This window comes from Eumetopias jubatus, unplaced genomic scaffold (assembly GCF_037043125.1).
Source record: "Eumetopias jubatus isolate StellerSeaLion01/CBP00866 unplaced genomic scaffold, mEumJub1_p1.0 scaffold_9, whole genome shotgun sequence".
In the NCBI taxonomy this organism is placed as follows: domain Eukaryota; kingdom Metazoa; phylum Chordata; class Mammalia; order Carnivora; family Otariidae; genus Eumetopias; species Eumetopias jubatus.
The window spans coordinates 50564183-50585757 of NW_028274815.1; the positions used below are offsets into that span (position 1 = coordinate 50564183).

Sequence of the window (21575 nt, forward strand, 5' to 3'; positions counted from 1 at the left end):
GACCCAGAGGGCAATGACACTTGGTAGTGGGCAGAGAGGCAGAGAGTAGAGCAAACCAGGGAGGTGGGAACAGGGCCTGGAACCCCCCTGAGGGCTGGGCCTCAGTGGGAGCCCCGGGCTCAGTCCCTGTGGAGAGGCCACACCCTGGTGTCAATCCAAAGGCCTGTTATGCTGAAAGTCCAGAGCACAGCCTTTATCGTGGAACTGGTTGACCCATGTCTGTCTCCCCTGAGCAGCTCTTAAGTGCTTGAGAGCTTTCCTTATGTCTGTTATGTCATTTTTCCCCACAGTACATGTTCACCAGGCCTCAAGAAACGGATTCAGTAAGATAAAAGGACAGGTAGGAAATCGGCCAGATGTAATGAGTGTGGAAGGCAGTGCAAGAGAGGACTGTCAGCCTCTTACTGGACCCCCTGGAAGGTGGCCAGAGTATGTAGGTGGTGGTAGTTGCTGGGGAGAGGCCTGGAGGAAGAGCGCGAGAGAGCCCTGGGAAGACTCAGGAGCTTGGTGTTGAGGATGGGGCCCGATAATATGGATAGTCATCCCCAGGAGGGCAGCTCATGTAAGCACCAAATTCTCAGCTGGGGTACCTCCAAGACATCTGTCACCTGGCCTCATCCACTTCCCTCTAATAGACCATGGGCCACCCAGCCAATTTGTGTCCTTGTCCCCCACACCATGCTCACGCTCATCCCCCGTCCCCCTCCTTGCTTTTGCTTATGAGACTTCTGCCACATAGCATGACTTCTTCCTCACCACCAGTGCCAATCCTGTGCAACCTGCAAGGCCTGTTCTGGTCTCACTTCTTCCAGGCAGCCCTCCCCGCGTTCCCTCCCCTAAAGATTGCCCTTTGGCGTCTTCAGACCACCACTTACACTTGCATTTGTGTAGCTTAGGAAAGGCTGCCGCAGGAGCCTAGGACTCTCTGGGACTATGGCATGACAAGAACAAGGCAGCCTCTGCCCTTGGTTCCCACACCAGAAATTCTGGCCCCCCATCACCCCCGTTTTGCCTCACTCCATGGCCCCAAAGAGAAAGGAGAGCCAGGAGAGGTTCCTTTCTCCCACACCCTGTCCAGGTTTCCAGAACTCCTCGTCTTGTGTCCAGGGGACCTCTGGTTTTAGCTGTTCTCTCTCCAGCCTCCACAAAGGCACAGAGATGCTTCTCCCAGGCTGCAGCCCTCCCATTCACCCCTACCCAGCCGAGGGACACCCCTGTCTCTGCCCCATGCTGCAGCATCAGCCGGGGCCCCCAGCCCAGCCCCTGGTAGCCAACTATACTTTAATGAGCACATTAGTGCTCAGGTGTGGTGAGCCCGGGATTCTCGGTAAGCTGGGGCAAGTCTCTCGTTATCCTAATGAGCTGCCTGGCAGCTTTTCTGGAGATCGTCTTCTTTCTCCAGAGATCAGACTTTGTCCCCTCCGTTGCACTGATGGATTTGTTTCGCCCTTTCCACCCTGTTGTCACCTGCAGCTCAGGCCTCAGTCGTGCTGCTCCCGTTCCCTGTTTTCTGGGAGCCCAACGCCAGGCCCTGACTGGTCTCATGTCCTCAGTGTTGACACTGTGATTGGCAGTTCAGACATGAATAACAAGAAAGGCTCGAGCATGCTTAGCCAAGCTTTCTCTTGCTGCAGTGGAAGCTCCATCTCACTTCCTTCAGTGCAATTTGCTTTTCCTCCAGGAAGCCTTCCCTGACTACACTAAATTTAAATCACCTGGCCCTGCCAAGTCTCTCCAGAGAAGTCTAAAGCTCACAAATGATTCTATAACATGTGTTCACCTTTTGCATTTCTATAAGACCTTTATAAATATATAGAATGGTGTGATTATATGATGTACTTTCTCAGTATTCAACAAGTATTTAACAAAACACTTACTATGTGCCAAGCATTGTACTCAGTGCTGAGGACAAAGCAGTGAGCAAGACAAACATGGTTGCCCCTCTCTTGGAGCTTAGCATGGGGCATGGTGGAGTAGCACAAGTGACCAGACATTGATGGTATCGTGTGAATGGTGTCATGTGGTGGCAGGAGCCGTTTTGGGGAGCCTTTGGCAGGAGTACAATATCAAAGATGACAACCATCTCTTGTTCCACCCAAACCTCCATCTTAGGAAACTCTGGCCCAAACAGATATATTCTGGCAGAACCTGCTGTCCAGGGCCCACCGCTCCACAGTTTGTTGGATCAAGGATGGACATGCAATCCGCAGGGCCCCATCCATGTCCTGGCCAGCGACCTATAAAGGGGCTCACCCTCAGAAATGTGAGTAAGAGATGCAGAGGGAAGTTGCTATGTGCTCGCTGCTGAAGTCCCAAGGGAACAAAGACAGGGAGGAGGGGGCTGACCGGCAGACACACACGGTGGGTCCCTGAGGGGAAGGCGAGGGGCTCCCATTCCTGCTCACCAGGCACCTGGACAGGGGACCCACACAATCCCCAAACAAAGGAGACCCAATCAGACAGACCCCTGGGCCAGGCTTGAGCAAGGAGAGGGATAGGCCAAGAAAGGTTGCCAGGAATGGGGGGATGAGGAAGACTTAGCTACCCAGGAGAGGTGAAGGAGGGCCTTTCTTGGAGGGAAGGGTTTGTCACTGTGTGAGTGAGACCTCCAGGGGACACAGGCCATACAGTTGCATTCGCCACAGCATGAGTCAGACAGGACAAATTTAATTGAAATTTAAAATAGCAGAAATACATTTGCTTTGAGCAGAATAAATACAACTGCCTTTCCTTCCTTCCTCCCTTCTTTCCTTCTTCCTTCCTTCCTTTCCTTCCTTCTCTCTTTCTTTACTTCTCTCTTTTTCTTATTACTTTCTTCTTATTGCCAAGGTAATGTGCATTCACTATGGAAAAATTTGAAAGTAAAGAAAAGCAAAAAGGGCAAAAAAAATTCTTCAAAATCCTAACCCCAGAGATCATGTTTGAAAATCATACTGTTATTAATATTAATAATAGCTAATATTTACTGAGCTCTTTCTAGTCACAACACACTGTTCTAAGATTTTCCATGCATGATGTTATTTAATCTTCTCAACCCTGTGAGATGGGTACTCTTTTTACTCCACCTGACAGATGAGGAAACTGAGACACAATTTAAGCAAGTGGCAGAATTGCAACTTGAATCCAGGCAGGTGATAACTAACTCAAGTTCAGCCAGTGTTAAAATTTTGCTGTATGATCTTTATGGTCTTTTAAAGAAGATCATAAAGTAACATGGACTCCTTTTTTGCTTCTTTCTACAAATATATTTTGGGAAAATTTCAAGTAACATGTATTCGTACTTTATATACCTAATATTGTTCAAGTGATATATTTGGGCTAGAGAAAGTGAAAAGTACAGATGATTTTAAAGAGGGGGGGGAAAAAAAAGCCATTTGTAATCCTACCACCCAAAAAGCCAATGTTTACATTTAGGAGTCTCTCCTCCATTCCTGGAATGAATTTAGGATTAGGAACATGGCCACGGCTCTTAAATTGGGCAACATCACCCAGGAGGTGTTTTAATGAGCTGGGAAATCACATGAGCATTCGGCAGTTGGGTGCACACTGGAGGATGTGAGTTACGTTCGCAACCTTGAAGAACGCTGCTGTCTAATGCAGGGAGTATGTTCCAGATGGTAGCATCAAACGGTGCTCAGAGTCTTTATGAACACCCTGGTTGCAGCAGAATGAGAACGGGGCCGGGGGTCAACAGAGCTGGACTCTCCTCCTGAGATGCGTGAGGTGGGGGTCATTTCCTGTCCAGCCTCAGTTTCCTCATCTGTACAATGAGCTGCTACAATTCTAGGACCGGGTGATTGTCAGCGGAGCCTTGCTTCTGGGTCATCTGCTGCATTTTAGACAATTCCTGACATAGTTCCCACCCAGCTCTGGCGCGAAAGACAAGAGGGCCGGTATTATGAAAGGGGCTGGGGTCAGGGAACACCAAAGGCTTAGGGACGCCCAACAAGGGTGTGAGCTCTATTTTCCTGGAGGGCTGGGCCAGCCAAGCCGATTAGGGGCCCCCGGAGCAGCTGTGGGCCGAGGGAGGCCGCTGGGAGTGAGGGGATTCAAACAGCTCTTTCCCACCCTCTCCCCCAGCAGCCTGCTCTGTGTAAAAATCCCAGACTCCAATCAAACCCCTTCTCTTTTCTCCTTTCATTCACCTGCCCATCTTCTCTCCTCTTCTCTCCTTTTCTATCCAAACTCATAATTAATCGCTCAAGGCAAAAGTAATGAATGTTAATTGGCCATCTGTAGGAAGACTAATTAAAATCTACCACGCTGGGGTTTCAAACATACCTATAGCAACGGAGTGAATCGGGAATGAGGCGAGGAGGGACTGAGGTAACAGCTGAAAGACTGCAAAACACCACTGGGCTTAGGTGTGAGGGAAGGACGCCAGCGCCAGCGCCGGCGAGGGGCGAGGGGCGAGAAGCGGGCGAGGGAGGGAGAGGGAGAGCGACTTCCCGATTCACTCCTACCACGGCGGACCTGGCCTTTTGTGGCTGCTCTGTTTTGTATTTAACAAGCACATTTACACGTTTCCTTCTCACTGGACATGGCTTAAGGGGTGGCTGGAGTTTGTCAACACACAATTGTTGTTCCTCAGTCACAGGCCGGAACACACCCACGTCTCCGGGACCGCCTGCACCATGTCAGAGTCACACCCAGGCACGCGCACGCATACACACGTGCCGGTTAAATCTCACCCTCGGCTTCGCACAGGTTCCTGCCGGCAAGGTCACACCCTGTCGCACGTGTACGCATGTGCGCCCCCTTGTACGCCGAGAGCAACCCAGGGACACAACATGGGCCCTCCCACGATCGCAGGCAACCGCATGTGTGCCTACGTGTGTGTGCACACCCCAGTACGCACGCATGCTTTAAACATACAAACCCACTGTCATCCAGGTATAAATGCGGGTGTGCGCTGCCAGTAGTTCACACGTACACTCGCGGTCGCCTCCCAGGGGTGTGCATATGGTCCCACACCCGAACCTACACTGGCGCGCATACGCTGTTCTCTGGCAAGTTTTATAGCAAAGCGCTTGTATACAGGTACACACACAATTACACAGCCCCGCAGCACGCAGAAGCAAAGCCAAATGTTCAAGCGCCTGTACGACTAATATTAACACTAAGGTGGCAAACAGTTCCACACACGTGGCCGGGGCCCAGAGCAGGCCCACGTGTGGTTCATATGACTTCAGATACCTGCACACAGACACCCTGGCCCCGGGAGAGAACACACCCCAGATAATGGCCTCTCGACTTCCTGAAAAAACAGGGCTAGAGCCACGGATACAAAGCCTTAGACTCGGTCTTCTCTCAGAAGCCCCAGCTTGAGCAACATGAGCACCCACAGCCTACCTATGATGTTCCATCCAAACTTTGGGCAGAAAGGATGGTGGATCTGAGGAAAGAGGGAGATAAGGCCCCAGGGGTCAGGGTGGGCTTTGATGGGGCAGGTCAACAGTAAGGCTGCCAGCTGGTGGGAGGAGTGGCTGGGCTGTGTATTCTCTCTCTCTCTCCAGAGTGTCAGTCCTGTGGGACTGGGGAGGTCTAGCCTGAGTGGGCATCGCACTTTGGAAGAGCTCTGACACAGGGACTGGGCCCTGCAGCCAACGGCCCTGTTTTCTTCTACTAAGAATGAAAAGGCTGGGGCGTCTGCCTTCAGCTCAGGTCATGATCCCGAGGTCCTGGGATCCAGAGCCCGCTTCTCCCTCTCCCTCTGCAGCTCCCCCCATTTGTGCTCACTCTCTCTCTCTCTGTCAAATAAATAAATAAAATCTTAAAAAAAAAAAAAAGTGAAAAGGCTGCCCTGCCTTCTGGATGGTGTCTGGGGCCTTTTCCTCATTGCTGTAAAATCCGTTTATGATAAGCGGGGCAGAGTGCAGACACAAAAAAGAACTTTCTGACACATGGGGAAAGGGGGCGGGGGGGGGGCGGCAAAAACCTGGAAAGTGTCGCCAGAGAGAAAGAGCACATGATTCTGCCTAAGGATCATTATAAGAAAGGGTTAAGTATCCCCATGTCCCTGGGTTTTGTGCCAACACTCTCTGCTCCTGGAGGCTTTGGGTCAGAGGTTCTCAGCCCTCTGCAGTCCAGAGTTGGTGCTCTAGGCGCATCCTCGGGTCTGAGCCTGGGAAACAGCTGGGAGAGGAGCAGGCCGGAGCAGGGACATGTCCTTAGTGCCCCCCCAAGGAACCTGTGTGCTAGGTACATCCCTGGAAGTCGGGAATCAGCCACAGAAGGAATTCCCAGTTATAACAAACAGGCTGAAAAGCATCCCTGAAGTCCCAGGGAGTGGGGGATGTGACCCAGGAGTGGGTGCACAGGAGGCCAGGCGCTCATCACTGCCCCTCCACGATCCAGAGGGCTTGGCTACTTTACAGGCCCACCTGACAGACGAGGAGACCCAGCTGCTTTGATTGCCCGGGACCTCATGGCTGTAAGTGGCCACCCCAGGCCACAGGAGCCAAGTCCAGGGGGCTATGGCCTAAAGCTGGGCAGCCCGCAGGCCTCTCCCTGGGCGGGATGGGAAGAGAGGCAGCCTTGCTTCCTGAGGTGTGGACCTCCAGGAGAGCCTCTGGGCCCTTGGGGAATCTCCCTCTGCTGGGGTAAGTAAGCCCTCAGAACTCTCTGGGAGAAACCAGCACACACACACGCACTCTCTCTCTCTCTTTCTCACACACACACACCCCTATGACAGCTTCTACATTTGGAGCTGACAGATGTGCAAGGTAACAGCTCGGCACCGCCTGTGCAGCTGAGGCCCCGGCGTCGCGAGTGGGATTATTTCCAGTAAGGCTCAGGGTGGCTACGTGAGCACACGGCCCAGTGTGTGTGAGTGTGTGAGTGTGTGTATGAGAGAGAGCGTATGAGTGTGTGTGAGTGCGAAGCTTCTCTCAATCTCTCTCCCTCCATCTAAATCTCACTATGTTTTCAAGTCTTTCTGTGTCTGTGCTCCTCTCCGCATTGCTCGGCTCCCTGTCACGGTCCTGCTCACCCTACCTCAGTCTCGCCGTGCCCTGCTGTGTCTATTCTTGTGGCCTGGATGCTCCAGAGAGGACAGAAGGCTCTCCTCTTCTCAAGTTCTTCCCTTTGCCCCGGCTCCTTTTCCCATCCCACCTAGGCTGGCCACAAGGATGGACTCTTAAAGCCCATTTTGTTCCAGATAATGTCTCTGCCCTGTGCACAGGGCTCCTGCACAGGGGGACAGGGTGGGCAGATCTGGGGCTCTCCTGGGCTGGAGAGAGCAGCCCCTCAACCTTGGTCTTTGGGCCTGGCCTTCTTTTCCTAATGAGCCAGCTCACCCTGACAGTCCCAACCCCCAACACAGACTAAGCCTAGCCCTGGCCCTGTGCTGAGCCCAAATCTGGACTCACAGTGACCCTGACCTGGCCATATACTGGTCCTTAATTCTGAGCTCAGACTAGCCCCAACCCCTAACCCTGACTCTGTCCCCTAAACTTCCTTTCTCTGGGCAGCAGTCTTCTTTGATCTCTGCTAATGCCACGTGGGTTTGCGAGGTTCACAGCACGCTTTTTAAATTCATGAATTAGCCATTTCTCACAGCTCACTCTTCAGTGTTCTAGGGCATGTGGGGACACACCCAGAGCCAGTGAATTGGAATCTGGGGTGAAGGAGGAGCAATGGGAAAGGCCTTTTTTTTTTTAAACTGCCCAGGTGGATTCTGACATAGGACAGCCCCACCCACTTCATAATACACACCCTTGGGCTTTCCTTTAGGGATTCCAAGGAGGAATCCAAGGTGGGTTTGAACCCCCACATAGGGATGCCTGGGCTGGTGGGAGTTGGTCTGCAGAGACCTGACTCGCAGGCACCATCAACACACCTGAGCCATTTCAAATGCTTCACTGTACACCTGGCAGTGAGCCACTCCAGCATTCACCGGCTCACTTGCTTGCTCACTCTCTTCACTCACTCACTCATTCATTCATTCATTCATTCATTCATTCCTCACTCTAAAAGGCATCACTGGGTTAGGTCTGGGTAAGGTCTGCAGAATACACACAGCCTTTTTTTTTTTTTTTTTTAAAGATTTTATTATTTATTTGACAGAGAGAGACACAGCAAGAGAGGGAACACAAGCAGGGGGAGTGGGGCAGGGAGAAGCAGGCTTCCCAAGGAGCAGGGAGCCTGATGCGGGGCTTGATCGCAGGACCCCGAGATCATGACCCGAGCCGAAGGCAGATGTTTAATGACTGAGCCACCCAGGTGCCCCTACACACAGCCTTTTGAGACTGATCCCTGGGGTCAAGCTAGGGTTTGGAAGGGCAGGGTGGGGGCAGGAAAGGCCTCTGCAGCAGGGGGACAAAGACCTGAACCAGAGTATGGGCCAGATAGATTCCTACAGCTCTAAGAGGAGACACCAGGCCTGGGGAGTGGGAGACAGGCCCCTCTCTTCCCTTCCCCTTGGGTTGGGGACAGGGGACATGGGCCTGAGGGCTAAGAGACCACCGGGTAGCTTCCAGGTTAGTCAACTGAGGAATCATGCTGAGTCTCTGGGGTCAGCTGGTGGGTGGACCTGAGACGTGGATCTCCCAAAGAAAAAGAAGGAACTTCCTTCTCCCTCCCTTTCTCCCTGCCTCCTTTTCCCCAACCTCTCCCTGAAAATAGAAATCCAGGGCTCTCTCAGTTCACAGTAAGGGCCGAAGGGGAGTGCATGATGGATAAAATGTGGGGGAAAAGGGTGAGGTAAGGAAGTCTTGCTGGGAAGAACAATCATTCTAGGGTGAGAATGGGGAGGTGGGCCCTACTTTAAAAGTCTGAGGGAACATCCAGCTTCAACCCTACCTCCCAGCCCTGTAGGCAGAAGAGCTCAGGACTGGGCTGGCAGAGCAAGAATGGCTCCTCAGCCACCCTTTAACCCTCCCCCCAGCTGGTCTCAGGGTCTCAGAGTGTATCCTCAGCTACCTTCCTAGCCTGCTGCCTAGTGGCTCTTCCCTGAAACCCTGGGTGGCAGAGATGCTGTGGGAGCTGGAGAGGTGTCACCCTGTGGGATCTCCACTCCAGAGCCTGGAAGTGCTCTCCACTCACCTCTCTGTCACCACACAGGACCCCAATGGTGAAGGAACATGCCGGCCACCCTGGTAAGCAGGGGTGTGTACCCGTGTACGTGAGTGTGAATTACGGCAAACACACGTTGGCACAGGAGGCCATGTTCCGTGGGGAGAGACTGTGGGTGAAGGAGACCAGAGGCAGTATCCCAGAGCCCAGCCCCTAAAGTGAGACATGGGGAGATGCTCAGATGGCGCATGTCCCCCCGTTTTGGTTCTGAATGGGAGGTAGGAGCCACCAGGCACCTCCAGGCTTGGCTAACAGTGGACTCAGGCAACAGCCTGCATTGTACTAAGGGGATGAAGGACAAGAATTGGCGGGGGGGGGGGGTTCGGGAGGATGCTCCTAAACAGCCTAGTCCCAGCTGGTCATGTTCATGGACAGAGGTGCTGGATGTCCCTGGGGTGGGCCTGGAATATTCCCCTCCCCTGCTCCTTACAGGCCAGCTGCTGGCCTCCAGCTCAGGGTATTAAACACAAAACCAAAAAACTGCCCAACTTGCTCTCATCAAAGACAAAGAGAAACCTTGTTTGTCTTTTGGCTAATCTGAGGCCCTGCTCGACCCTGCAGCTGGACTCTGGGCATGTGCAGGCATGTATTGTGTATGTGCTCACGTGTGTTCATGTGTGTGGTGGCCAACGCCGGGCCGTGCACCCTGGGAACACAGATGGTTAGCAAGAAAATCTCCCTGCCCCAGTGGTAGGGGACCTGGGGAGGCTGAGTCCCGGCCAAGGAGCAAGGTCTGGAAAATCCTTGTGGCCCGAGCCCAGGGGTCACTAAGGAGGCCTTGGGCCTGTCAGGGAGAGTAATCCCAGCCCTTTGGTCCTCTCCAGCTCCCTGGGGAGCTCCCGAGGGTTCTCAATCCTAGAGTGCAGAGAGAAAAAAGACGGGGGTTGTTTCCATGGCTCTTCAATCCCTCGGCTCCGGAGAGGACAGGTGTCAGGCATGGGAGGGCCTCGCCACCTGGTGGGGACATGTGGTACTCCTCACTAAGTCCTGGCCAACCAGCCTGGCAGGGAGAGGAAAACAATCCTGACCAGCCAGCCTGGGGTTGTACTGGCTCAGACTTCTCTCACACTCCTGCTGGGGCAGGAGGCCAGGTGAGGAAATCCACCTAACACTCACCAGACACAAGGGGCAGCCCCCCTGGCCCAGCCCCACCTGCAGGAAGGAATCTCAGAGCTCCTCTAAGTTCTAAGGAAACTGAGCCCAGAGGGAGGAGGGCCCTGTGCAAGACCCCACAACATCTCTGTTACAGAGGTAAGTGGAACCAAGGGTTCCCAACTTCGAGGCTCATGCATTGTCCTGTGGGTCTGGTGAATCCAGAACAATCTGTCTAGACTGAACTCCAGTCCCCCTGAGGCCCCAAGTAGGAGTGGCAGAGTGAAGAGTTCTTGCTGTAGGTCAGCAAGCGGGGAGGGCATCTGGGCTGCAAGTGGGGCTCCAGGTTGATCTGGATCTTGATATTAAAAGGCAATAATATCTGAATCTCTGGGCACCTACTGCAATACTAGGACTGTGCTAAACATTTACAAACATTAGGTCACTTAATGCCCCCAATGACCCTCAGAGGGAGGTTCCATTTTTCAGATAAGGAAACCGAAACACAGAGAAGCAATTTACGCTGGGTTACGAGCTGGCAAATGGCAGAGCCGGGATATGAGTGCAGTGCTTCTGACTCCAGTGAGGGTAAATGCTCTGCTGGGTAACGAAAGAGCATGAATTACTTGCTCCTTCCTGGGGGCAGCTCCAACCCAGAGCCTGCCTCCGGAGCTGAGCAGCCCCGGGTTCTCCCCAGAACGGCCTCAGTGCGCCCTCTGCTGTGCATGAGAAGGAACAAAGAGTTCCCTCCTATACGCTCAGATGCAAGGCTGAGTCCTGGAGAGTTGGCTAGCAGGGACCATGGTCTCTCCTCCTAAATAAGGCACAGGGGCAAAGGGCCGGTTGACTAGCTGCAGACCACCACCACTGTGGAGCTCCCAGCTCTGCCGAATCTGCCGACAGCAGAAGGATGAGTTTGTTTACATACCTGGATTCTTGGGGCTTCCTTCTCTTGGAATATTGTCCACCTCCCCCAAAGGCATGTTGGTCCTGAGCCTACCCCACTGAGGACCAGGACCATGTGCCACATGGACTTTATCAGGGGGGCCCATGACAGACTGTCCCTTGAGGAGAAGCATCCAGAACACTGCCATGTGGGCAAAGGGTAGAATTGGGAGTCCAAGCAGGCCAGGGAGGCTGGGAGTCAGGCTCTGAAGCCTAAATACTCTTTGAATAGGTCAAGGATGGGGAAAGGGTAATAAAGACTGGGGTCAGCATAGGCATCTGGAGGAACAGGCAGCTGGGTATGTCCATCTTGGCCAACTCTGAACCCGAGCTTGCCACTGGGTAGGGCTCTGTGAGAAAAGGCAGACAACCCCAAGATAACACCCCTGGAAATATGGGTAACTCCCCAAGTTTGGGTTAATTGCATTAAGGAACACCTCTGGACCCAGCGAGTCAGGAGTCATGGGCCCTGTGTCAGAGAAGGCAGGGGTGAATAAAGGACAATCTACATTTTATTTGTATCTGCTTTTTATTTGTACATAAATTCTCAGGGGCCCCTCCCCCCCATCTGGGGGACAGATGGTAGGTTCTGGAGGGAGGAGGCATCTGAATAAGGACACGAAGTTCAATGCAAGGTCCTGCTACCATGAGCATGGGGCATCCTTGTGTGCCATACTTGCACTGTCCTCCCTCCCCTGTGGGCTGTGAATCTACATGGGCCCTCCTGTTTGACATTAGCTCAGCCAGGGACTGGCCATGAGAGCCCCCAACCTCTTCTCTTCAGGGTTGCAGCTTCTTGTTCTGATTATCCCATCCCTAAAATTCTATTTCTGGGGAAACAGACTACCAACAGCCATAATTTCTCTCTTCCAAGTTCCCCCTAACTCAGGGCAGTCAACAGACTCCTGAGAACTGGGATTCCAGTGACCCGAAGCCCTCACTGCCGGCTGGTTCTGAGGGCAGGACAGTAGGTATGAGTGCTTATCTGGGTAAGGCAAGGTTGGCGGTGCCCCTGTGGCAGAATGGGGGGTGGCACAGGGCTCCTGGGTGTGCCTGAGAGAGGGGGGAAGAAAGCCCCAGAAAGCCAAGGACACTGGCTTAATTATCATAGAAGTCAACATGGGCTCCAGACTTGAACGTGTCCTTTTGCACCAAGCTTAGCAGTTTCTGGGCTGACATCTTACAATCCACAAGCTCCCCTTTTGTCTTCAGGTCCTGCAGCCTTTTTCGTAAGTCTGGGTCCATCGAGGTCTCCCGGGCCAACTGCTGCATGTCTGTGTCCAGGGGACCTAGGACATGAAGAGCTGAAGTTGAGGGGACATGGGCCAAGGCAGAGCCCCTGATGTGTGTGTGGAGTATGGTGGAGGCAGGTCTGGCCACTGGCAATACCTCACCCTGGCTGACAAGTGTGGTCAGGGTCATTCTGTCACTTTTGAGCTCCAGACTCAAATCCCGATGCCCCAGTGAACATGGTATCTCCAGACCACTGTATCTAGAACCAAGCTTTTCACCTCCTGTCCAGTCCAACTGGTACCTCCTCCTCCTGACTTTTCCATTTCTATTAATGAAATACTCTTCTCCCAAACTCAAAACTTCCATCCCCGGCTCTTCCCTCTCCACTCTCTTACCACAACCAACGAGTCATCAAGTAGGACGGACCTTTCTGCTTCTACATACCCTGACGATGCGGCCCTTTATACAGCCCTGGTTCTCTCTCTGCTTCAGCTCCTTCTGTAGCCCTCTGCTAAATGCATCTTGCTAAAATATCATTGGGGTCGGCAAAGGGGTGGCATAGGAGTTTCTAGCACTTTTCTGAAGAAATATCAATATGAACTATTAGCTGCCCATGAAATTACCTTCACAAAAGCCAAGGATTCCGGGTAAGGGATTACACTGCCTGGGTGAAGCACAGAAATAAGAAAGGATGCATTGAGGAAGGTAGGAAATATAGATGTGTATTACCCTTATCATCTGCCCCCAAGCCTGGGCATCCCAGTGTAGAGACACCCTCCCCGTGGGAAGAGAGTGAAGTAAGCACCCGACTTCACAGGGGATCCCAGAGCCAGCCCACCCTAGCACCAGGCCAACTTCCATGGCCCTAGGTGTCTCCCTCTGGGCCCCCATGAACCCAGGCCCCCAGCTAACCCCACTGCCTGCCAGATCCAGTGCCTCAGCAGCCCCAGGCAGCTCCTATGGCACAGGTTCCCACAAACCTAGGCCCCAGGGTCACTCTCGTGCCTGCTGGTTCCAGCCAGCTCCAAGCTCCCAGAAAGCCCCAAAAACCCAGGCCCCCAATCCATTCCAGTATCAGCTGGCCCTTGTGGCCTGGGGTTGCTCCCATGGCATCAGGCTCCTGACAAGCTCCCATGAACATAGGTACCTGGCACATTCCAGCCAGCTCCTGTGGCCCTAGATGCCTCCAAGCTTGCAATCAGTGCCTGTAAACCCAGGCTCCCCGCCAGGCCCAGCACCAGACTCACTACCATGGACCCAGGCTTTCAACCCACCCCAGCAACAGGCTGTCCATAGACTCCTGCAGCAAGCCTGCTACAGACATCACCAGATGGTTCACCCAGAATCACTGCATGGGTTGACTGGTAAAGGGTTTTGCCTACTGAAGTCAGCCTGTAAAGACTGGGAGAGGTGCCTCCTTCCTCCATGCACAGACACCAACAGGGGGCCACAAGGATCATGAATAATCAAGGACATGTGACACCACCAAAGGAAACCTATAAAACTCCAATGACTGACCCTAAAGAAATAAGATGTATGAATAATTCAAAATAATCCTCTTAAAGAAATTCAGTGAACTGTAAGAAAATGCAGATAGATGGGGTGCCCAGGTGGCTCAGTTGGTTAAGCATCTGACTCCGGGTTTCAGCTCAGGTCAGGATCTCAGGGTCATGGGATTAAGCCCCACATCAGGCTCTGTGCTCAGCGTGGAGTCTGCTTGAGATTCCCTCCCTTTCCCTCTCTCTCCCCCTCTGCCCTTTTCCCCTTCTCCCCACTCACATGTGCTCTCTCTCTCTCTAAAATAAATAAAATCTTGGGCGCCTGGGTGGCTCAGTTGGTTAAGCGACTGCCTTCGGCTCAGGTCATGATCCTGGAGTCCCGGGATCGAGTCCCGCATCAGGCTCCCTGCTCGGCAGGGAGTCTGCTTCTCCCTCTGACCCTCTTCCCTCTCGTGCTATCTCTCATTCTCTCTCTCTCAAATAAATAAATAAAATCTTAAAAAAAATAAAATAAATAAAATAAATAAAATCTTAAAAAAAATGCAGATAGACAACTAAATGAAATTAGGAAAACAGTGCATGAACAGAATGAGAAGTTCAACAAAGAAATAGAAACCACTTTAAAAAAAACACAACAAACCGAAATCCTAGACTTGAAGAATAAAATTACTAAACTAAAGAATTCAAGAGAAGTCAACAGCAGACTCAACCAAACAGAAGAAATGAGTGAATCAGAAGACAGGTCATTAGACATCATCTAGTCAGAAGAGCAAAAAGAAAAAAGAACAAAAAAGACTAGATGATTTGAGGGATACCATCAGAAGAGATAATCTACACATTATTGGAACCCCAGAGAAATAATGGCTGAGAACTTCCCAAATCTGCGGAAAGATTTGTATATCCAAGCTCATGGAGCTAATAGGTCACGGCAAAATTTCAACCCAAAGTTATCTTCTTCAAGACACCAGGCCTATGAGATTTCACTGGTAAACTGTGTGTGTTTTCATTACTATTCCTTTGTGATGTAGTTTGAAATCAGGGAGCGTGATGCTTCCAGGTTTGTTTTCCTTTCTCAAAATTGCTTTGGTTATTTGCGAATCTTTTGAGGTTTCATACAAATTTTAGGATTGTTTGTTCCATTTCTATGAAAAATGCCATTGGAGTTTTGATAGGGATTGCACTGAATCTATAGATAGATTTGGGTAGTACGGACATGTTAGCAGACCAAGTGTCACAAGACCCCTTACTGTTTAACTTTTGTGAAGACAGGGCTCTCTCTTATTTACCCCAGCATCCCCACGGTGTTCTGGCACAACTTAGCCTGGGGTGGCCAGCACTTCACAATGTCTCTCTGCTCTTCCTTCAACTAACGTTTCCTGAGGACTGACCAAGTGAGGTGCTTCGCTAGGTGCTGGGGACATACGGGTGCACAGTGCACAGTTCCTGCCTTCAGGGTTTTCCTACCAGGAGAAAGAAACACAGATTTGAAGAGGATACAGTGTGGTAAGTTCTATCTAACATTAAGAAGTGCTAGCAGTCAGATAGCACTTCACAGCTAGGGATCATTTTCATGTATATTACCTCATTCAGTCCTCCCAACTGCACCGTAGACAGGTCGCATCTTCCCTGGTTCACATAAGGAAATATGGTACAGGCCTGAAATTCAAACCCTCTCAACTCTAGTATCTCAGACTTTCTGGCCCCACCCTCCAGGCCTGGCAACTCCCCCGTCTCTCCCCTTATCTTCTAACTACACTCCCTATCCCAGGCAGCTCTGACTTCTGGAGCCTGTATTTCCCTAAAGGAGTGATGGTTAATGATTGAGGGACAATAAACTCTGTGGCTTCTTTCTTGGAGGGGACAGACTAGGCCCTTTCCCCACCCCCAGAGGGGAACCAGCCAGTTCTGGGTGACAGGGATGGCAGTAAAGTCCCACCTACCTGGGGCATAGCTCAGCACCCTAACACTAGGTTCCTCTGCGGCTAGAACCTGGAACATCATGTCACGGGCAGCCTTCCCTGCACAGTACAATCCCCAGCCCTTGAAGGGCTGCAGAGCACAGAGGGAGGAGATGTTAACCACAGTCCTGCTGAGGCCAGGACTGTCTGGAAAGGCCTTCAGGATACTAGAAGTCAGACAGAGCATGGAGGTCAAGTTGAGAGCCCAGTAGTTGTTCACTTCAGCTGGGTCGGCCAGGTCCACGAAGCCTTTGGACACGTCCCCAAGAGTGCCTGAAAAACCAGACCTGAAGAATCACTCTGTGCAGATGGGTTTTCTCTTCCCCCAGCCCTCTCCAATTTCTAGACACCCCCTTCCCATTCAAACCTAGAGGAGTATCTCTAGCGCTTCTGAAGACGCCTCCCTCTTCCCAGCTCTGCAGACAGACAGACACACCTGGGGTTGTTCACTCATCCCAAGTTGCAAACTGAAAGTGTGCATGTCCTGCTCTGGGCCTGGGGGGAGAACGCAGGAGGCCATTTGGAAAAGACGGTATTTACTTTTGCTGGAAGACCTCAGGCCTCCGCCAGAGGGCGCGGAGCTAGGCGATCGGGAAAGTTCTACAGGTATTTTGGAAAATTTGCCCAGAAATGGGGGGGCGGGGGTAGGGGAAGAATGAGCCGCACCGATGGCAGCGAGTCTCCCTCCGTACCTTGCTGAAACAGCTCGGATTTTCAGGCATCTTTTCTGACTCCTAAGAGTGACCTTTAAAGTTCCTAGGGGTGGGGAAAGTGAGAAGGAGGAAGAAGAGCTAGGGGCGCTAAGCAGTATTCCTAGGGCTCCCACGGGGAGTCCGCCGCCGCCGGCGGGCGCCTTACCCGCATTGTTGATGAGCAGCACCCGCTGCAAGCCCTCGGGCCTGGGGAGCTCGCGCAGGGCCCCGAGCAGCTGCTGCAAACCGGCCTCGACGCCCAAGTCGGCGGGCACCCGCACCACGCGCAGGCCGGGCCGCCCAGCGTCCAGCTCCGCCTCCAGCTGCCGCAGCGCCTCGTCGTTGCGGGCGCTTAGGACCAACACGGAGCCGGGCGACAGCAGCCGGGCCAGGAGCGGAGCCAAGGCCCGGCCGAAGCCACGGGAGGCCCCGGTCAGCACGCACACGGCGCGTCCCAGGCCGCCGTCCCTGTCCCTGCCACCCTGCATGCCGGCGACCCGCAACCTATCGCGCGGCGACCCGGGAGTGGCAGGGGGGCGGGGCGGCCGCGGTTGGAGTAGGCGGAGGCCTGGCCAGAGGGGGCGGAACCGAAAGCTTCGGCCGCGACTGAGAGGCGCCGCTTTTCCTGGCCGCGGCGGGCGCAAGTGCAGGCGCCTGCGCGGTCCCAGTCTGCGGGAAGGGGCTACACCTAAGGGGCCGGGAGGAACCGCCTCCACCCGGAATCCTAACCCAGTTCTGGGCCTGGCCTCATTCTACTACCACCACCACAACCGCACCCCTCCCCGCACTTCCGCACGTTCATTCCCCCGCAGGGCCGCATCCGCCTCCCAAGTTCACACCCCACCTCCTCGCACAAGAGACCTCCTCCAGGCCAGGCCATCCGGCTCCGTGCTGGGCATCCCTGTAAGCGGCCAGCAAAAGCCCAGAATGCGGCGCATGCCACTTTAGGGCTCTGGGAACTCATCGCTCTCAGCTTAACGGGAGCTACCTCTGGGAGCACCACAGTGGCTCCTCCAAGTGGTGTAAAAACCTCTTCTCCCTTTCTAGACTCAGGGCAACGCTGTGCTCCAGCCAGTTCCCCTTCCTCTGAGATTTTGGGGTCTCCTGCTTTTACAGGTCTGTGTTACCCCGATTTCTGCACCCACTCAACGCTACACGTTTCCGAGCGGTCAGTTGCACCTACTCCCAACTTCTGAAAGAGGACTGCAATTACTTCCATTTTGTCTTTCAACTTTCTGATTTAAGTTCTTTCTAGCTTATCTCTGAACTCAGGCCACCGAACCTATCCCCTCAAGCAACCCCTCAAGCAATAGGGACTGCTCCCACGCCAGCAAGACCCGGTGTGATACAATGGTTGGTTTGACCTTCACTGCCTATCTGCAGTACCCACCGACCTGTGTCCCACATTTCCCTAATATAAACCTGGAAGTATTTGTGGCAATTTGAAGGCAGTCTTTGAGACGTTAGTCTGCTGTCTTCCCAGTGAAATAAATTCCTTTCTGGTTTCACTGCCACTCTGCTCTCTGCCTTTGGATTTTGTCAGCTGTGAATGGCCAAACCTGGTCTGTTTGGGACCCTCTGAGCCAAGTGTCCTTGCACCCCTGTGCCCTGGCTACACTTCAAGTTTACGCAATCAGCTGAATCTGTAAATCCAGACCTGTACTTCAGAAAACCCACATTTCCGATTTTTTTCAAGGAGAGAGGGAAGATAAGGTCGGGGAGACAGCTTCAAATCTGAACATGGAGACTTCAGAGTTTAGCAAGGGTGGTAAGTAACTTCTGATAACTCAGCCCAAGTCCTCACAGGGCTGTTCTCTCTCTCCGAGTGGACAGACTGCAAAGTTGCCTTTACAGGCTCCAGGAAAAAAATGTGTTTTGCTTCCTTCTGCTGTGTGGGCTATCATATCAACACCAAAACAACTTGGGAAGGTTTTTACTGGTCAGCGTGGGTTTCCTTACTGCAAACTTTTTGTAAAATGTGCAGTTCAGATTGCACCATGGAACATACTCTAACAACAAATGAAACTGCAAAGAAATCTTAAACATCATTTAGTAGATTTATTGTCAATATGCACAGTATTATTTTGAAAGTATTTGATGAAAAGTAGGACCAAAAAAAAAAAAAGTAGTTATGCTAATGTTGTTAGGAGCCCAAATTTTCAGTGTTAAAGAGACCAGGTGTAAATTGAAGGAAATTAAGGGAAAAGTCTGTAAAATTGAATTTGAATTGGAAGCCAGAAAATTGTATATTTATTGCAACTACTTTTACTATTATTCGATAACACTAAAACCATGTTTTTCCTCTTCTGGGTATGTTGGTTCTCCAGTATCTATGACTAACCTTTTTAAGACTTCTTCCTGCAATAATGGCAGAGATTAGAGGATGCCCTGTGAAAATTAATAAAAGGAAATCTCCTTTAAAGAAAAAAAAAAGAAAATCTCCTTTAGAATGGAATTGGGAGGGCCTCAGGGTGAGCTCTCATGCCCTATCACTTATCAGTTACACACAGATCCAAGGGAAGAGAGGGACCTCACACATGGATACTGCTTTACTATTCCAGCAGGAGGAAGAAAGGCTTTTCTCCTGCTGTGGCAACAGCCCAGCCAATGAGAGACTGCAACAACTCAGTCAATGAAAAGCCATTGGCCCTACAAAGTTCTTGCTGGAACTGTCATGGCCACTATATACTTTGAACTCCCAGTCTACTCCAATGGACTTTCTATGTATAACTTCCCAACTTCCCCTTTTCCTCTATAAAAAAAGAATTCCTCTCTTCTGTGGGGGAATGCATCCTCTGGGTTGTGATTCTCTGCTATTCCCAAATAAACCCATTTTTGCTGGTAAAATAACTGGCAGTTTTGTTTTTTAAGGTTAATGTTACTTGGTGATCAGAAGTGGGATGCAAAGAAGACCCCCAACAACTCAGAGGCTGGTGAAGAAACATGTCAGCACCCACAGAGCCAACTGGGCGCCTACTGCTTTCTGGCTGACCCTGGAGTTTGAGGTAAGTTTTCTCCTGGATTTTGAGCTCCGTGCTTTGTGTTTGCACTCTCCAGGCTTTATTAGGATGTTTTAAAAGGCCTTGCTGTTTGTTTTTTTGTTTTTTTCTCTGAGAGTGCTCATTTGGCTTTTGGTCAGACTTCTTTTGGGGACTGTTCCTGTTCCTTTTGGAACTGTGCCTGTTGGACCAGCACTAGCCTTCCATCAGACTCCTGTCTGGAACCAGACTGTTCCTGTTGGAACTGTGCTGGCCTTTAGTCTGATTCCTTCTGGAACCAGGCTGTTCCCGATGCAACTGTGCTGTTCAGGAATTTTTCTCTTTGCCCTAGAGTAAAACCTCTATAAAATGGGATCACAGTCATCAAAATGCTTTGAGGGTACTGCCCCCCTCCCCGCCCTTACTGGGACTCTGGCTGGCTTTGTGTTTAAAAACTATGGTCCCTCTGCCTACACATTTATAACTAAATGGACTGACTTAACCAAAAGTAATTTAGACCTCCAATGGCCATAATGGGGAACTTTTGATCTCCCTAAGCCTATTTTACTCAAAATTAAATTAGAAAGCCATTGCTCCTTAAAAGAAAAAAAAAAAAAAGAATGGGATGCCTATTTTAAGTGTTATCGATAAAGTAAGCAATTAGTTAGAAGTGAGCTGGAGGCAAGGATGGTGATAAAGAGGTTACACATTAGAAGTCTTAGAAGGCCGGGGGCACAACATCCTGACTTTGTGGCTTCCAAGACCAACAGACCAAGAACCACAGGTGCAGAGTATGCCCTCTCCTCTTCTACCTCTGCCTCAGGGTAACCTCTAGCTTCACTGTAATATATTTACGTTATAGTTACAGGCCCTGTAGGGGAAGAGGGCCATTACAGTTCCAGAGGAATCTTGTAGGGCCAAAACTACCCCTCCCAACCGGTAGGAGGCATCCCTTAGATGATGGGAAACAACCTCAGTCAGAGGTTGACCAATAACCTATGCAAACATAAAACGAAAAGACGCCCCTAATCCCTGTGCAGTTGCTTCCTCTGGGCCTGCGCACGCTCCCTTCTTGACAGTGTCCTCTCCTTAATAAACGGCTTTGTGCCTGCTACCTTCCTCCCGGCTGTGTCTGAGTGCGGATCCTCACGTGACTCTTCCATGGGGAATCCATTCACGTAACGGAGACTCTGCCACAGCTAACAGTACCTTGAGGCTCCCCAATATCTTCAGACCTCGCTTCTTCTAAACCTAGCTGTTCCAGAAGGACCTGTTTGAAAACAGCCCCCAAGGACAGTGTGGTTTACCTGGACTAGGAGAAGGCCTGGAAAAATCTTCCTTTTCTAACAAAGTTGATTATCTGCCGCCCTGACACGCACACTGCCAGTCTTTTTTTTTTTTTTTAAGATTTTATTTATTTATTTATTTGAGAAAGAGAGGGAGAGCATGAGCAGGGGGAAGGCAAAGGGAGAGGAAGAGGGAGAGAGAGAAGCAGACTCCCCACTGAGTGGGGTGCGTGATGTGGGGCTCGATCCCAGGACCCTGAGATCATGACCTGAGCCGAAGGCAGACGCTTAACCGACTGAGCCACCCAGGCGCCCCTACCAGTCTTATTTCAAGCAATATTTCAGGGGCAACACAACCCATAGAATCCCTTTATAATAGCACAATGGTTCCCAAATTTGTGTGTACATTGGAGTCACTGCAGAACTACAAAAACACTTGATGCCTGTGTCCCACAGGCCTGGACTTAGGAATTTTGTAATTAAATTTTTGTTCAAGTTACTTAAACTAAAAAAAGAGAGAGAGAGAGAAGAAAAGAATTCACCCATTTCTCCCAACCTCCATCTCTTGTAACCACCAATCTGTTCTGTTTATTTTTGTTTGTTTGTTTGTTTAGATTTCACATATAAGAGAGATCATACCGTATTTATCTTCTCGGTCTGACTTACTTCACTTAGCATAGCGTCCTTGAGGTCCATTCATGTTGTTGCAAATGGAAAGATTTCATTCTTTTTTTTTATGGTTGAATAATATTTATCCATTCATTCATCTATGGACATTTAGGTTGTTACCGTATCTTGGCTATTGTAAATAATGTTG

At 51.2% G+C, this 21575-nt stretch overlaps 1 protein-coding gene across 2 annotated transcripts; it reads right to left on the minus strand.

Moving 5' to 3' along the window:
- Positions 1–11622: 11622 nt before the first annotated feature.
- Positions 11623–17060, minus strand: SPR (sepiapterin reductase). 2 transcript variants are annotated; one of them, XM_028116356.2, is made up of 4 exons: positions 16661–17060; positions 15785–16075; positions 15426–15470; positions 12322–12401 (listed from the first exon to the last, which is right to left on the minus strand). In XM_028116356.2, exons 1-3 carry the CDS (start codon positions 16980–16982, stop codon positions 15427–15429), a joined length of 657 nt encoding a protein of 218 aa, XP_027972157.1. In that variant the 5' UTR covers positions 16983–17060; the 3' UTR covers positions 12322–12401; position 15426. The 2 variants fall into 2 exon arrangements, with proteins under 2 accessions (XP_027972156.1, XP_027972157.1); XM_028116355.2 differs by lacking the exon at positions 15426–15470 and having other exon boundaries at positions 11623–12401; positions 16661–17051.
- Positions 17061–21575: the final 4515 nt, after the last annotated feature.

Coding starts and splice junctions, on each gene's coding strand:
- SPR (XM_028116355.2), bottom strand. CDS start 16,982: ATGCAGGGTGGCAGGGACAGGGACGGCGGCCTGGGACGCGCCGTGTGC. Junction 16,076..16,660: donor GCTGCTCATCAACAATGCGG/GTAAGGCGCCCG, acceptor CTGGTTTTTCAG/GCACTCTTGGGGACGTGTCC. Junction 12,402..15,784: donor GGTGCTGAGCTATGCCCCAG/GTAGGTGGGACT, acceptor TTCATGTCCTAG/GTCCCCTGGACACAGACATG.